The 15,153-nt window shown below is 49.3% G+C and overlaps 1 protein-coding gene across 3 annotated transcripts in view; it reads right to left on the bottom strand.

Annotated features, from left to right (window-relative positions):
• Positions 1-4,701: 4,701 nt before the first annotated feature.
• Positions 4,702-15,153, bottom strand: part of ELOVL3 (ELOVL fatty acid elongase 3) — a 51,613-nt gene continuing 41,161 nt past the window's right edge. For all 3 annotated transcript variants that reach the window (XM_039482278.1, XM_039482277.1, XM_039482276.1), the window contains 3 exons: positions 13,939-14,070; positions 8,927-9,078; positions 4,702-8,369 (listed from right to left, as the gene is read on the bottom strand). In XM_039482278.1, the coding sequence (XP_039338212.1) occupies positions 7,948-8,369; positions 8,927-9,078; positions 13,939-14,070 (706 nt within the window). In that variant the 3' untranslated portion in view covers positions 4,702-7,947. The remainder of the gene's footprint in view (positions 8,370-8,926; positions 9,079-13,938; positions 14,071-15,153) is intronic.

Genomic DNA, 15,153 nt, shown 5'->3' with positions numbered 1-15,153 from the left:
GGGTCTGTCTTTGCAGCAGGCTAGCGTGTCTAGCCCAACAAGACAGGGTACTGAAGTCCAAAGCTGCCAGGGAAAACAGGCTCAGAAGTAGTTTCAGCACAACAGGTGGCAGTCCCATAGGGATGTCTGTGATCCAAGCCGTCACACCAGCTGTATACATTTACATTGAACTGTATTAAAATACACAATGCCTGCACTCAATTTACCAGGGGTGATAAAGTGGGGGATTTTCTTAATGGTTTGCATGAGTACAGCCTGTGGCTCTGTTTTCCCTTTGTACTGCGTGTTTAATGAGGTGGTGCAAGAGGGTAGTTGTTGTTGCAGAGGGCCAGGTGTGACCCCCACCTAGCAGTCTGGACAACAGCCTGGAATTGCATAACATAGCAACTGATGACCCGGAGACCCACCCCACCTTGGGAGCCAGCCAGTTTCAGCTGGGGGAGAACAAAGGGCCAAGGAGAGAGGGCCTAGGTGATCTGGAAGACAGTGGGTTCTGGCCAGTGGGAAGACAAAGGCCTAAGGCAGAGGGCCCTGATTAGCAGGAAGGCAGCAGGTTCTGGCCTGTGGGGGAAAAAAAGGATGGAAGAGAGAGGGTCCGGGTGATCTGTTTGCCCAGGAAAGAAGACAAAGGATGGCGGAAGGCATGTTGGGAAGTTGATATAGGGTGGTGGGCTAGAAGGAGGTCATTTCTGGACTGGGGACAAAGAGCAACCTGAACCCACCTCCATGTTGGACAGGCCCAGATGGTCTGTGCTGATTTTCTAGGCCTGAGGGGCCCTGAGCACTTCCCATGCTGTGTTCAGATGTTCAGTAAACCCTTCTCTTTTACACTGACTGAGAGGCACTGCGGTCTAGAGATCAGGGTTGAATTGCTCCCTCTGGATGTGGTGGCCCCGAGGGTCCAGAGCGAGTAGACTCCCAAAGGGGGCTCATAGAGAGTCAGGTGTGCAGCCTCAGAGGTGCGGTTCCAGAAGGCGGTGGAGCCCAATGCTTAACCCCCAAGGGAGTGTAAATCCTGAAGAGGGCTGTTATGCTGAAGGGGGTTCCTCCCAGGGACTGTACAGAGCAGAGTCCTGTGAATCTATGACACCGGATGATCCATATTGCCCTGAATCAGTGACCCGTCCTCTTCATTATTTACCAGTCCCCCAGTTTTTGCATCATCTGCAAACTTTATCAGCGATGATTTTATGTTTTCTTCCAGGTCACAAATAAAAATGTTAAAATAGCATAGGGCTAAGAACTGATCCTGGAGGATCCCACCGGAAACACACCCGCTCAATGATGTTTCCATATTTACAATTACATTTTGAGAGCTATCAGTTAGTATACATTAAATGGATTAAAAATTGGCTATGTTAAATGTATATTGTTCTAATTTTTTTTAATCAAAATGCAGTACCAAGTCAAACACCTTAGGGAAAATCTAAGTATAGTACATCAACTCAATTACTTTTATCAACCCAACACATAATCATAAAAAAACAAATGATATCAAATTAGTTTGACAGGATCTACTTTCCATAGGCCTCTGTTGATTTGCATCAAATACATTACCTTCCTTTAATTCTTTATTAAATCAAGTCCTGTATCAGCTGCTCCATTATGTTGCCCAGGATCAATGTCAGGGAGACAGATCTATGATTAGCATTTTAAAGTACTGGCATAACATTAGCTTTCTTCCAGTCTTTTGGAACTTCCCCAGTACTCCAAGACTTAGGGCTTGTCTACACCACCAAGTTTTGTTGACAAAACTTATGTCGACACCCAAAAGTCAACAAAACATCACCAAAGGGTGTTCACACTTGCTCCCTTTGTCAACACATCATGTCCACGTTGGGGACACCATCAGCGACCGGGTGAGCAATGCGCCATGGGTATGTATCCCACAGTGCAGTGTTGTGGGAAGGAAGAGCTGATCGCTGCACCTCTTGGGATTCTCTCCAAATTCTCCCACAGCCCTCTCAGCTGCCAAGAGCAGCATCATGGGTAGCTCTGTGAGCTCTCCATACTGAGGAATGGCAAAGCAGCACAGCAGTCTGTTCCCCTCCCCCTGCAGCAGCAGTCTGCCTGCTGCTCTTTGGGCTTGGCTACACTTGCAGGTGTGCAGCGCTGGGAGTTACAGCTGTGTTCGTACAGCTGTGTAGGGAAAGCGCTGGTGTGTGGCCACACTCACAGCTACCAGCGCTGCAGTGTGGCCACATTTGCAGCATTTGCAGCGCTGTTGGGAGCGGTGCATTATGGGCAGCTATCCCAGCGTTCAAGTGGCAGCAACATGCTTTTCAAAAGAGGGGGGTGGGGTGGAGTGTGACAGGGAGCGGGGGAGAGAGAGAGAGAGAGAGAGAGTGTGGATTTTTGGAGCCGACACTGTGTGTCAGCTCCCTGCCTTGCAAAATCTGAAAATTTCCTCGACCCCTCATTTACTCTTAACTGCAAATAGCCTGCAGACCAGATAAGCAGCTGCTCCAACCGACTCCCTTTCTCTCCCTCCCCCGCTGTTTCTCTCCTCAAGCAAACACTCATCCCCCTGCCTGCCTCATTCACAGCAAGGTAGTGGGTTATCTCAATTGATTGTTCACAGTCAGTTACAGATTGATCACAGCAAACAAGAGCTGTGTTTGTTTTTTAGATAAGCAGCTCCCGGAGTCCCGAGTTCACAACAAAACAAAGAGAGGCATCATAACAAAACAAAAGAGTAATTTAGTTAAAAGCATTCTAGGATATCTCCTAATACCCTGGAGGCCAATAACAGCACTGGTGTGTGGCCACACTTGACGAGCAGCACTGCATCACCAGTGCTGCACTCGTTATACCCCAAGCAGACCAGGTGTACAGCCAGCGCTGCAGCCAGGGAGTTGCAGCGCTGGATGTGCCTTGCAGGTGTGGACAGTTACTAAGTTGCAGCACTGTAAAGCCTCCACCAGCGCTGCAACTCTCCAGTGTAGCCAAGCCCTTTGTTTGTTCCCCAAACGGAGCAGCACACAGAAACTTCCTGGAGCTCTGAAAAGAGGAGGGGTGCATGCCTGCAGGGCAGCAGCGATCAAAACACTGAGCAATCAGGGCAGGGATTGTGGGAGACTGGCAGAAGCCAGTTCTGTCGACAAAACAATCAGCAGTGTCTACTCTGGCTCATTTTCAACAATAAAGTGAGGGGAAAAGACAAAAGTCTCTCATACGGGTGAAAGTTTTTTGTCGCCACCCACCCACTACAGAATAAAAATATGTATTGAACACTTCTGCCTTTTCTGCATTATTATTTAAAATTCTACCATTCCCATCTTGTAATGAACCAATATCATTGTCAGGATTCCTTTTCTTCCTAACAGACTTAAATTCCTTATTGTCCTTAACTCTGCTGGCCATAGATTTCCCCTTGTGTCTCTTTGCTTCCCTTACAATTTCCTACCATTCCTAACTTCTGATTTATCTTCATTACTACCAACTCCCACCCCCTTCTTCCATTTTTTTTTAAACATCTGCCTTCACTTCCCTTCTAAACCAGCTCACTTATTTATCCAAATGCAGACTTTTCCCTCAGTTGTGACTTTTGGGGCATCTACTACTGTTCTTAAGATGATTTCCAATAATCATTCACAGTTTTCTGCTTAAATTCATTCTCCCAGTTGATTTGGCTCATAATCATAGAATATCAGGGTTGGAAGGGACCTCAAGAGGTTATCTAATCCAACCCTAAATAGCTCCCTCAAGGATTGAACTCACAACCCTGGGTTTAGCAGGCCAATGCTCAAACCACTGAGCTATCCCTTACGGCGCCTGTCTTACAACACTTCTGTTAAATATACCCCAGAATTATATAGCCTTTTCCACAACTGCATCACACTGATGACTCTCATTCACTTCTGATCCACTGTAACCCCCAGCTCCTTCTGAGCAATACAGGAGTTATTTCCCATTGTGCAGTTGTACATATGATTCTTCTTCTCCTTAAGTGCAGTACTTTGCATTTGTCTTTACTGAATTCTTGTTGATTTCATGAGCCTGATTCCCTGGCTGCAGGGGTGGGCGAGGAACTAGGCAAGCAAAAACAGTAGGGCATTTAAAAAAAAATAAATCAGTTTGATGAGCAGGATGAAGAGGACTCAACTCTTGGGGCAAATAGGTGCATTACAGCTCAGTGATTTGTGGCCTTTCGCAAGGTTTGAGCAAGCTCTTAGTTGCTTAACTGAGCAAGAAATAATTATGGTTTAACGGTCTTTTGTTTATTCCACAACTACCAAATTGTTTTCTGCTTCTCCTCAAACCTACTTTACGGAGTAAGATGATCCTTAGACAGACAGTGTGCAAAGTATAAAAGCAGGACCAGATGCTTTACAAGAGTTCAGTGAAAAAGTTGTTGGATAAAAATATAAATAAGCACATAGAGAGTCACAGACTTTAAGGTCAGAAGGGACCATTATGATCATCTAGTCTGACCTCCTGCACATTGCAGGCCACAGAATCTCACCCACCCACTCCTGTAATAAACCCCCTAACCTGTGTCTGAGCTGCTGAAGTCCTCAAATCATGGTTTAAAGACTTCAAGGTGCAGAGAATCCTCCAGCAAGTGAAGTTGCAGTTGCCTCTGTTCAGTAGCTAGCCCATATCCAGGCTAGTTCTTCCTCACAAGGAGTCAGGGGTGTAAAGGGGAAGTCATGCTTAGCTTTTTTCTCTAATTCAGAACATAGGCCAGAGACAAAGGAGCATGATAAAAACCACACACTTTATTAACCAAATTCACATATCACAGAAACAGTTGGAGTGGATTTGCAGATCTGGTTCAGAGACATTTACATTTCTTTGCTGTTGGCTGCTTTGCAAGTCTTGTAACTACCAGGACAAACACCCAGCGACACCCAGACAGCTTCTTCCCAACCTTTCTACAGTTTGCCCTGGTCTTCGGGGATGGGTATACTGGCAAATCTCACTGAAGCTGAGGGGAGTCATAGGTACTCAGCACTTCTACAAGGTCCCATGTAACACTGCGGCAAGCTAGAGATGGATTCTGCAGAACTCCGGGGCAGGGATGATGGGGCGGCAACCTCAGTTAATTTACCAGATACTATTTAATATAAATATGAATAATACAATCAGCATAGTGTTCTGTATTTAATTCTACACTGCCACCCACTTTGCCCTGTGCTGCAGAGCTCCGGAATGATGTAGGACTCCACTTGGCAATTGTCAAGAGGAAACTGACACTTGGAAACTGGGTAGGATGAAACTGGAGGGAAGGTAATTTGGGATTGCAGAACAAGTAGTTTAGCGGGAAGTTTTTTTCCAGATTAACTTTCACACTGCTGACCAATGGACATTTAAACTGCTGTCCTTAGATTTCAGAGTGTACATCCATTCGCACTAAATAAGGCGTTAACTCAGAGCTATTGCTTTGGCTGGCTGTAGACTGAGGCAGACGGTACTGCACCACCCTACATTCAGTTCAGATTAATGTTTTCTTCATAATTAACACCCAGAAACTTAAAAATGAAAGTTTCAATTTGGCTGCATAACTCTGGAAAGACAGCAGCAAGTTTTGATGCTGTAGAATAAGCTGGGCCCTGCTCGTTAGTTATAATCAATGTATTGCTGTTAAGGCTAGCATCATCAAAGCCATTTTGCAGTGTTCGGATGCAAGGCCCAAGGGGAGGGGTTTCTGGAACAGGCTTGCCCCATGCAGAGATCACCACAGTGGGAGCTGCTCAGCACCCTCCAGTAAAGGGTGAATTCTCTTGCAGAATTGCCATCCAGCCAGGGGATCTGAAAGAGGTCATATGCCAAGGTGCAGTGGAAGTCAGCAGCAGAACAGCTGAGGAATGAGGAAGCGTAAAATTGATTTAATTGAAGTAGAAAGAGCAGCTTAAACCCTGAGAATCCGTACGCCTGATTAAACATGCTACTAGAGTGCTGTCAGAGTCAGTGCCTTAGCAAGGGAACCTGGACTCCAAAGATTCCTGGCTTCATTAACACTCATTGCTGTTTCTCCAGGGACTCTTACCCTTTATTTTCCTGTTCAAGGAAGAGGATGCTGGTTATCTTCAGTCACAAGTCACAGCATGCCACGAAGGGACAGGTTTCACCCATCTTTTTTTTTTCCTCCTAAAATCAACTCTTGCCTCCAACTGTATACAACATAAAGAAGCTTTGGGCTTGGTGTCCCCTGGGAGTTCGTGATCACGGCTTCAGCCTCCTCCAGCAGCACAGCTGCCTGAAACAGACAGGTGCTTTGACTAGAAGAGGCAATTCCTGCGATGAAAGCTGGGGGCGGGGCTGCATTACACAGTGACAAGTCTTTGCACAATGTTAGTCTTCAGAACACTTTACAGACAATAAGCCTCAAATTCCATGGGAGGTAGGTCAGGATCATCCCCCATTTTACAGGTGGGGAAACTGAGGCACAACATGGTGAAATGATTTGCCCAAGGCTACAGAGGGAATCTTTTAGAACTGGGGCTGGTACCCAGGCCCCAGTGCTGCACACAGACCTCAATTAATAAAGCATCAGGAGCTTTAAATTGGCCTACTGAGATTAGCAGCTCTACCAGTACTCCAGTCGGAGCAGTTCCCTGTACTCACAATGGGGAAAGCAGGTTTTTAAAGTGCAGCCAGTGAACGTTAACTCCAAAGTCCAGCTTGGGGACAACCCCTCCAGTCTCATGAGGAGCATTAGTATTTCGGCTCCAGGATCACAAAGCCAGATTTAAACACCATCTTTGCCCATCCACTATTAAAAGCTGAGGTAATCACAAGTGGCAGGATGTCAGAGGGGAAACATCTAGGCCAGCAGCCCAGGCACACATGTTCATACCAAAGTGAGTGTCATGAGGAGTTAAGTGAGACCATCACTGGGGTGAGATCAATTTTTGAACTAGTTACTTAGAGCTCTGGCTTTTAGCAGCAGGTCCCAGGGCTTTTCATCTCCTGCAATTAGCACGTGGGAGGTTCGGGAGGATCTTCATTCTGCCCTAGCTAGGCAGTCTAGATATGTACTGGGTCAGCTGGGGACTGTCCCTTTCCCCTCTTCCCCAGTTGGTGTTCACCGTTCTAACCCAGAAAAGAGGAAGATTCTTGTCATCCAAGAGAAAAATGAAATGCCAAGTCAAGCCAGCTAGCTTGGGGGAGCAGGAGACCCCTTAATATAAGGTCAGTACCTGTGAGCTTTCAATTCCTTAGTTCAAGCCCTCTGGACTCTAAGCCAATCAGGACAACCATGGCTTCCCAGTTGTTACTAGCACCTCCCCTCCTCCCCCCAACAGTTCCTTGCAGGAGAAAGATTTAGGTACTTGAGAAAACTAGGGTGTTTTCCCATTCAATGCAGCCACCATTGCCATCTCCTGCCCCACCCCCTGCCCCAGCGAGCTGTTGAATTCAAGGGTCTCCCTCTAGTTGGCAATAGCACCCAATCTTGGGCTCTCAACCCTCTCCTGCAGAACCGGCATGGCCAGCCATTGTGCAACAGGCACGCAATCATCCCTTGTGTGTGAAGCTCATGCCAGGGAGCAGACACTCCTCACCCTTAGGAAAGTTTGGCCTTTAAGAACCGAATGGAAGATTAGATCTGTGCCAGAGACACACAACACAACCCTGGGGGGTGGGGGAGAGACAGGTTGGCGGGACAGAAAAGGGAGAACCTGAAATTCAGTAATGGGTTCTTGACACTCTTCCAACCCTCTCTCTGGCATTCACAGCCTCTCCGGTTCTCTTCCCCCGTCCCTCCAAAGATGGCAGAGCAAACAGCACTCAGCCTTTGGCGGGAACGCCCAGGGAGAAGCCCGCTCTGAGGCAGATACCAATGCCTCTTCATAGGTCCAACAGCTGAAGTTCTGGTAGCAAGCAGTTCCTCCTTCCCCCCCGCCCCCCCAAATCATCACACCAGGCCTGTAACGTGCCGGAGCGCCAACAGCCTAGGGAGTAAGAGTCCCAGCAACTCCCAGCTGCACCCCTCCCCCAGTTTCAGTCCCCTTTTGTTTTGCCCCTCCCCTTAAGGTACGCCTCATGGAAGAAGTGGCAGAAGAGCACTAGGTAGCTGAGATACATTATGGATGACCAGAAGATCTGTTCCCAGGAGGTGGAGCAGATGCCATCCTGCATCCAGGAGTACGCCATGATGTTCACTGCTGTGCCCATCACCATCTGCAGGATCTGGGTAAAGGTGATCACCATGGCAAACGGGCGTGGCACCCTCAAGCCTGCCGCCCGCACTGTGTAGTAGGAGTACATGAAGGCGTGGACACTGTAATTCATGGTCATGAACCAGCCGCCACCGGCTACCATGTCCTTATAGGCGTACCAGGTGTAGAGCAGCACCGTGACATGGTGGTACCAGTGCAGGAAGATGAGCCGTTGCTTCCGGAGAACGATGAACACCGTGTCACCTTGGGAGACAGACATCACTGGTCAGATAAGGCAAAGCAGCTGATGTGTTTTCAGGCTGCAGTGAAGAGATGAACCATTGCACTAAATCCATCACCTCACTCGACCCAACCAGAACTTTTATTCAGCCCAGATTATTTCCATGCTCCAAGAGGACAGCCCCTCCCCCCGCCAAACATACAACGCTGCACTGAGAGAAGTAACACCATACACCTCATGGTACTGACGTTTACCCACCCCTTCTCCCTCCAGGCAAAAAGTTAGTGGCAGGGCCTGGATTTGAATCCTAATTGCCAGTCCTGTGTCTTATCCTGAAGTCCTCCTTCCTGTGTAAGTGACCATACTGGGGGGACTGAGCTAGACTGAGGTTACCTGGGAGGTCACAAGATGGTGCTACACTGTCTGCATTGAGCTGCAGTGGGTCAGAACAAGGGAGACAACCTATGCTGGCTGAGTCAGCTCCTCCTGTGGAGGATGGAGCCCTTTAGAGAGAGTCTGCCAGTAACAAGGGAAGAGTTTATAACCACATCAGATAAAGCAAAGGAGGTTTTACACTCACCCAATTCTGGTACTTTGCTTAGGACAAACATATATGCCCAGAACTTGCTGACAGGGCCATTATAGAAGCCTGGATCACATACAGATCGCTTAAATCCACTGGTGGAGAGGACAAATCCCATGTACCCCCACGTCCTCAGGGTGCCGATGATACTGCAAGAGAGCCATATGAGCATCATGGGACATGACGAAATCACACAAGGAAGGCTGACTTCTCCCCCCACAGAAACTCTGGCAACTCCATCCCCTCCACAGGAGGGGTAGGGAGCCCAGGTAATCAGTCTCCTGCCCTGCAGGGCAACTGATACTGTATTTACTCCAGTTACTGCTCCTCCTGGTCTTGGGAAGCACAGATTCGAATACCCTGCCTGGCTCACTAGCAGAACTACTTGACCCTACTCAGACGGGGGCAGCCATCCACAAGTCCCCAGGCAGCTCTGCCAGCACATTTCAGTCCTGAGCCTGCAGCACCTCCTGCCCAAGTCCTACTCCAAGTTCTTCCAGGGCACCTCAACAGTGAGCTACCACACGCTCTGATATTCCAGTCTCTTCTCACCTCTTAACTGGAGTTTCAGCACATCAGGCCAGGCCCGGGCCTCAAACAAGCAAAGGATACAAAAACCACTGCACATCTTAAGCAAAGTCTGAATTAGGCAAAGAGCCACTAACTCAACTCGCTCATCTCAGCCCCTACAATCAACATGCACAAATGCCATTCTAAAGGTTTGCTGCCTAACCCTGTTCCTAGTGTCCATAAGACACACTACTGCAGAACTCCATGCACACATGACAGAGAGAGCTATGTGATGTGTGGTTCTGATCTGACTGGAAATAGATGTCACTAGCGCTAGATGGCTGGCTCAGTTTACAGACTGAGAAGTGATCTAAGAGCTTGTGCTGTAGGGCAAACCCCAGCTGGGATCTCAAAAATCCGTTTCTTAACAGCTACATGGGCTCTGCACTGCTGGCTGGAATCAACACTTGTTTGGGTCTGGAAAGTGATCAGCACAGACTTCAAGGTCTGCTATATGCTAGAGATACTAACCAGACAAGACAATAAGGAGCCATGTTTTACCCCCAGTAGATTCCTAGGCTAAGCCATGGTTCCCCTCTCCTTCTCCACACAGCAAGAAATCGAGAGGTTGACAAATGTATTTAAACATAGTAGTTTTTCCCCACTTCTTCTGTAGCTTAGACAAGCTCTGTGTTGTTGTTGACAGGGACAGCTAAGCAAGTCCTGAACATGGTTTAGCTGCAAGTGCAGACTAATTGCATTCAGCACCATTTTAGAAACTGAAGTTTAGAGGAGGCCTTCACTAGAGCTGAGCTAATAATGGATTTTTTGGTTCAGTGGCCAAACCAAAAAGTAAAACCGAAAAAAAAATTGTTTTAGAATGAACCAAAACTGACATTTTTGTTTTTGCTTGCAAAATGGGGGGAAAAAAATCATTTCCAGTCAAATGAAACATTTTGTTCAACCTGGAAATTCTCATTTATTTAGGGTGTTTTTACCCATCTAAAAAGTTTTGAAACAAATCTACCTACATTTCAAAATGAAACAAAAAGTCAAAGTCTTTCATTTCAGAAGTGTTAGAACAAACCACTTTGACTTAGAAGTTTCTTTATTCATTCAGTGCTATTTCCTGAATTTGATCCAAATTTGCAAATAGTTTCCGTTGCCCCCAAACTGCATTTTTCAGCGAATAAACTATTCAGCCAAAAAGTTCCATGCAGCACCCACCCCAACTATGGCAATCCTCCCGAGAGCGGAGCCGCTTGTAGCGAGTTTTTCAGGAAAAGGCTAATGTACAAAGCACTGGCGCCATAACTGCATGGCTGAGTAGGAGAGCTTCTGAAAACTACTAGTGTGATGACTAATATCAGCTGAAAGCAGTCTGAGCTGGTGTAAGCAGTTGTGGTTTTTCCACCCAGAACTGCCTTGTCAGAATGACACCACCAGTAAAATGCCACACAAGAGATAAGAAGCTGAGGACTGTATCACAGCAACCCACTGTATACAAACGCATGGCTTTCTGTGTACCTGACGCCTGGCAATGGCTCCTGGGAAACCAAGACAACAAGAGAAGTGAAGAATATGTGCTCCCTGCCCCACCTTCGGCTTCAAGTACTTTGAAAGACACTCATGCAGGCCAAGAAGCACCCCTCGTGGGCTGGCTACCCAAAGCTGTCAGTCATTACAGCGGGGATATGGCTTCACAATGGTTGTGCATGCACTATCAGTGCCAGGACACTGCATACCAAGGTGTCCTTCTAGCTTCCCACATCTTCCCCTACCCCCTCTGCCCTTATGTGGACCACGCAGGCCAGTCAGAATCCAGCATCACTCCCAGCCAGCTTCATCCCCCTCATGCTTCAGCATCTTACACCAATTAACCTTGTGAGGATGATGGTCTCACTCTGCCCAACCAGTCAGGAGCTGCAGTAAACAGGTGCTGAGAGGAGGGTGAGAAAACTGAAGGATGTTGGCTTGGCTCTGCTCTAAATTACAAAGCAAAGCTGTGGTTGAGTCATTCTCAGCAGACTCCTCTCAGAGTGCCCACAGGCATAGGCGGTGAATTCCATACCCACGTGGTGCCCGGGCACCAGCAATATTCAGAGCCAGGGGCGCAGCTCCACCAAAATTTGGGGCTGGGGCCGGGGTGCCCTCCCCCAGCCTCACCTGTGCCCCCCTGCCCCCAAGTGTCTCGTGGCCCTGACTTGCTGCCCCTGCCCGCCTTTCTGGGCCCCAGAGCAGAGCATCTGTCTTTGTCTCCTCCATGCTGCTTCCCTGCAGCAACTGCTGCCGCAGGGTCCTAATGCCCCCCTTTCTTCTCAGCCTGGCCTTCGCCCACAAACCCGTCCCTTTTCCAGCAGGACCCTCCAGCAGCACAGCCCCCTCCTGCCCAGTCACTGCTCCTGCCCCATGCTGGGCAAGGAGGCAGCCCCATCCCTCACCCACAGTGAGGCTACAGTCAGGGGCAACAGCAGGGGAGGAGGCGCACACAGCACCCACCACGGGGGAGGCAAGGGAGATTCCTGGACCTGAGAGGGGCCCTAGGAGCACATGCAGTGACAGTGGTGGGGGTGACTGTGCTGCTGGGGGGGGGGCAGGAAAGGGGGGCTCCTCCCCCAGAGCTTGCTGTTGCTGGCAGGGAAAGGGCTGGAGGGAATCCTCCTCTCTGGCCCCTGTCCTGGAGCAGCCTGTCTGCACCCCAAACTCATCCCCAGCCCTGCCTCACCCCAGAGCCCACACCCCCAGCCAAAGCTTTCACACACCCCCGCCACACCCTCAACCCGAGTCCTGAGCCCCTCCAGCACCCCAAACACCTTATCCCCAGTCCCAGCCAGAGCCCTCGTCCCCCCACACCTCTACTCTCACCCTGAGCCCCTCCCATACTCCAAACCCCTCATCTGCAGCCACACCCCACAGCCCTCACCCCATCCCTCTGCACCGCTCCCATCCCCAAACTCCCTCCCAGAGCCTGCATCCCCTCCCAGAGCCTGCACCCCAATCTTCTGCCTCAGCCTAGGCCCTGCACCTCAGACCTCTTCCCTCACCCAAACTCCTTCCCAGAGCCTTGGGCAGGTTGGGGCGGGGGGGGGGAGAGTGTGGGGGGTGGAGTTTGGGCAGGGGCTGGTTCTGGGCACCACCAAAATGTCTACAAACATGCCACTCCTGCCTACAGGAAGCCAGAGTTGCCAGCACAGTATGTTTATGGACAGTTTATAGATTGCTTAAAGACAAAGAACTGAATCTTTTTACACAGAGACGTTAGATGTAAGATTGCTCTCACTTTTATGATGTGTGTGTTGCTGAAACTTGAAAAATAATACCCTGTTCACAAAAGAAATCTGTGTTTAAACATAAGCCATCTCATCCTTGTTGTTTTGCTATTCAGCTTTTATCCTCACCACTGCAAAAAACAAGCAACAAGTTTTCCACACTGAAAAGTTTCCCTGAGCACCTCACAAGGAATGGCGAAGCCTGTACATACTGACACATTCAGCCAGCTTGTGCCGATTGCCAGAGAGGAGCTGGCAATCCCTTTCATGTTCTCCGCTGGATTCAGAGGGTCTCAGCTCAAAGAGCAAGGCAGGGATCGTGCACTTCTCTGTTCACCCTTCAGTATCCTGCACCTCAAGTCCAGGCTAGCTGGGCCCTGCACAGCAGAGGCTGATCTTTGCCTCTGCTCACGGTCATGGTCAGCCAGCCATCTGGAGTAGGGATAGGCCTGCTACTCTGCCCACCCAAACTCTAGGGGAAATGCTTAGGGAGTGGATTGAGCAGTCAAGTTTAAGGTCTCGGTCCTTATCTTCAAGATGCTCCAGCACCTGGGCCCAGGGTACCTAGGAGAGCCAACGCTCTCAGATGAAGACAGCAGTCAATAGATCCAAACGGTTTCAGATTCTGTGGTGACGAGGGCACTGTAAGAACCCATAGAGAAGAGCACAGAAGCCGTCAGCCCCAGCGTGGCTCATCTCATCTGGGGCAGCAGCTCAGATCCCCATACTTCCTCTCTCTAGTTCAGGCTGAGCTTGGCTGAGTGTTAGCGCCCCCCGTTTTGCCCAAGGCCACAACTGAGCACAGTGCCTTCCCACCCCCGACACTGCTGCCTGCCTGCCACAGACTGCAGCTATTGGTGGGGAAGGCAGAGAGAAGCCTTGCAGGGATGGCTCAAGACCAGAGGGCTCAGGGTGGGGAAGGGGGGGAAAGACTTCACAGGACCCTCCCCCCCCCATTTTGGGATCACTTCTACAGGGTTAGGAAATGGGGTGGGGGGGGGAAGAGGAGGAAGGTTTTAAAATAAGGACTAAAATTAAAGCCCCGTGGCCAGGCTGGGAGTGGGGAATGGTCTGTGGTTCAGCAGTTTATCAAAAACCTATTGCCCCTTCTGGGTTAGCATCCCAGAAGGAAATGCCTCCATGTCTCTCCAGGGTCAGCTGGCCCGGTGGGGCTCTACGGCTGCCCAGTAACCGTCAGCAGCAGAATACAGCAAGAGACGCCGTTCTTACCTGAACAAGGCCAGGCTGAGCGACCAAAGGACCAGTGGCTTGCGCAGGTCATACCCTCTCCGCTGCTTCATGACATGCTGGCCTCCGAAGATCAGCAGCATGTAAGCCAAGGCGAACGAGAAAGATTTACGCCTGCGAGGGGGGAAGAAGAGTTCTCAGACCAGCTGGCATGTGGTACAGCATGCACCTACCCCTTGCTCCTGGTGGGGGCTTCACTAGCCCGGACAAGGAGGAATCTAATGGAGCCCTGCATTTCCATGGATACTGGAAGTATCTGCTGTTCCCCTAGCTGTAGTCAGGAGGAGCAGGCTTTGGCCATAAGTGGAGCTGGTAGAAATACCCTTGGTGACGGAAGGAAAAGAAAGGGGATCTCACATTATGGAGACTTCCACAATGCTGCCCTGCCCCTTCAGATCGCAAGTGAGGGCGCAACTGGCAAGGATTTCAAGCTGAGCGAACAAGCAGTTTTATTTATCTGCAGACTAGCTCCTTCACTGTGATTTGTGAGGAGGCCACAGTTTCCTCCGTGTACTAAGAGCAAGAAAGGGACAGTGTTCTACACAGGCAGTGCTGGGGGCCGACCCTCACAACAGACTTGGCTGAAAACAACATTCTGTCGTGCTGTGACGTGTTCTGGCCTTAGCTTCCCCGATTTGGGACCCCATTTTTGATACTCCATCCATATAATGCAGTCTGATTATTTAAAAAAAAAAAAAAAAAATAGGCCTGACAATTCACCAGGCTGGACAAAACCCAGTCCCCTCTACTGGCCATCAGAATACATTTTTGAAGAATTAAATTATCTTTAAAAAACTAAAGAATTATCTCCCTGGGTAACTAGAGTTTCACAAGCCTTTCATCCTAGAGACCTTTACAAACCCCATACCAGCTCACACAGCCCCACTAGCACACAGTAACGTAACAGGACAGGAAGCAAAGAAAAGCTGCAAGTGGAACCTAGGGTGGCAGAACAGAACCCAAGCCGGAGTCTGGCCTTTGTTGCCTGCCTGATGCCACCAATCAAAGAGTAGCACAGAATCTTAGGCTGTGAGTTTGTGTTAGGAGGAAAGCTTAGTGGGTCACAAATACCACTTCCTGCACCAGCTGTGTTCCCTGGAGCTCTCCCATCCAAGTCCTAATCTAGTTAGGCTCAGCTCGCAAAAAATCTAAGATTCCAGCCACACTGTAAGGGATCCCTCCCCATCTTCCCCCCTC

The sequence above is a fragment of the Mauremys reevesii genome, linkage group 7 (assembly GCF_016161935.1).
Source record: "Mauremys reevesii isolate NIE-2019 linkage group 7, ASM1616193v1, whole genome shotgun sequence".
In the NCBI taxonomy this organism is placed as follows: domain Eukaryota; kingdom Metazoa; phylum Chordata; order Testudines; family Geoemydidae; genus Mauremys; species Mauremys reevesii.
The sequence above is the reverse complement of the archived record's forward strand: the minus strand, read 5'-3'. Positions and strand labels throughout refer to the sequence as shown.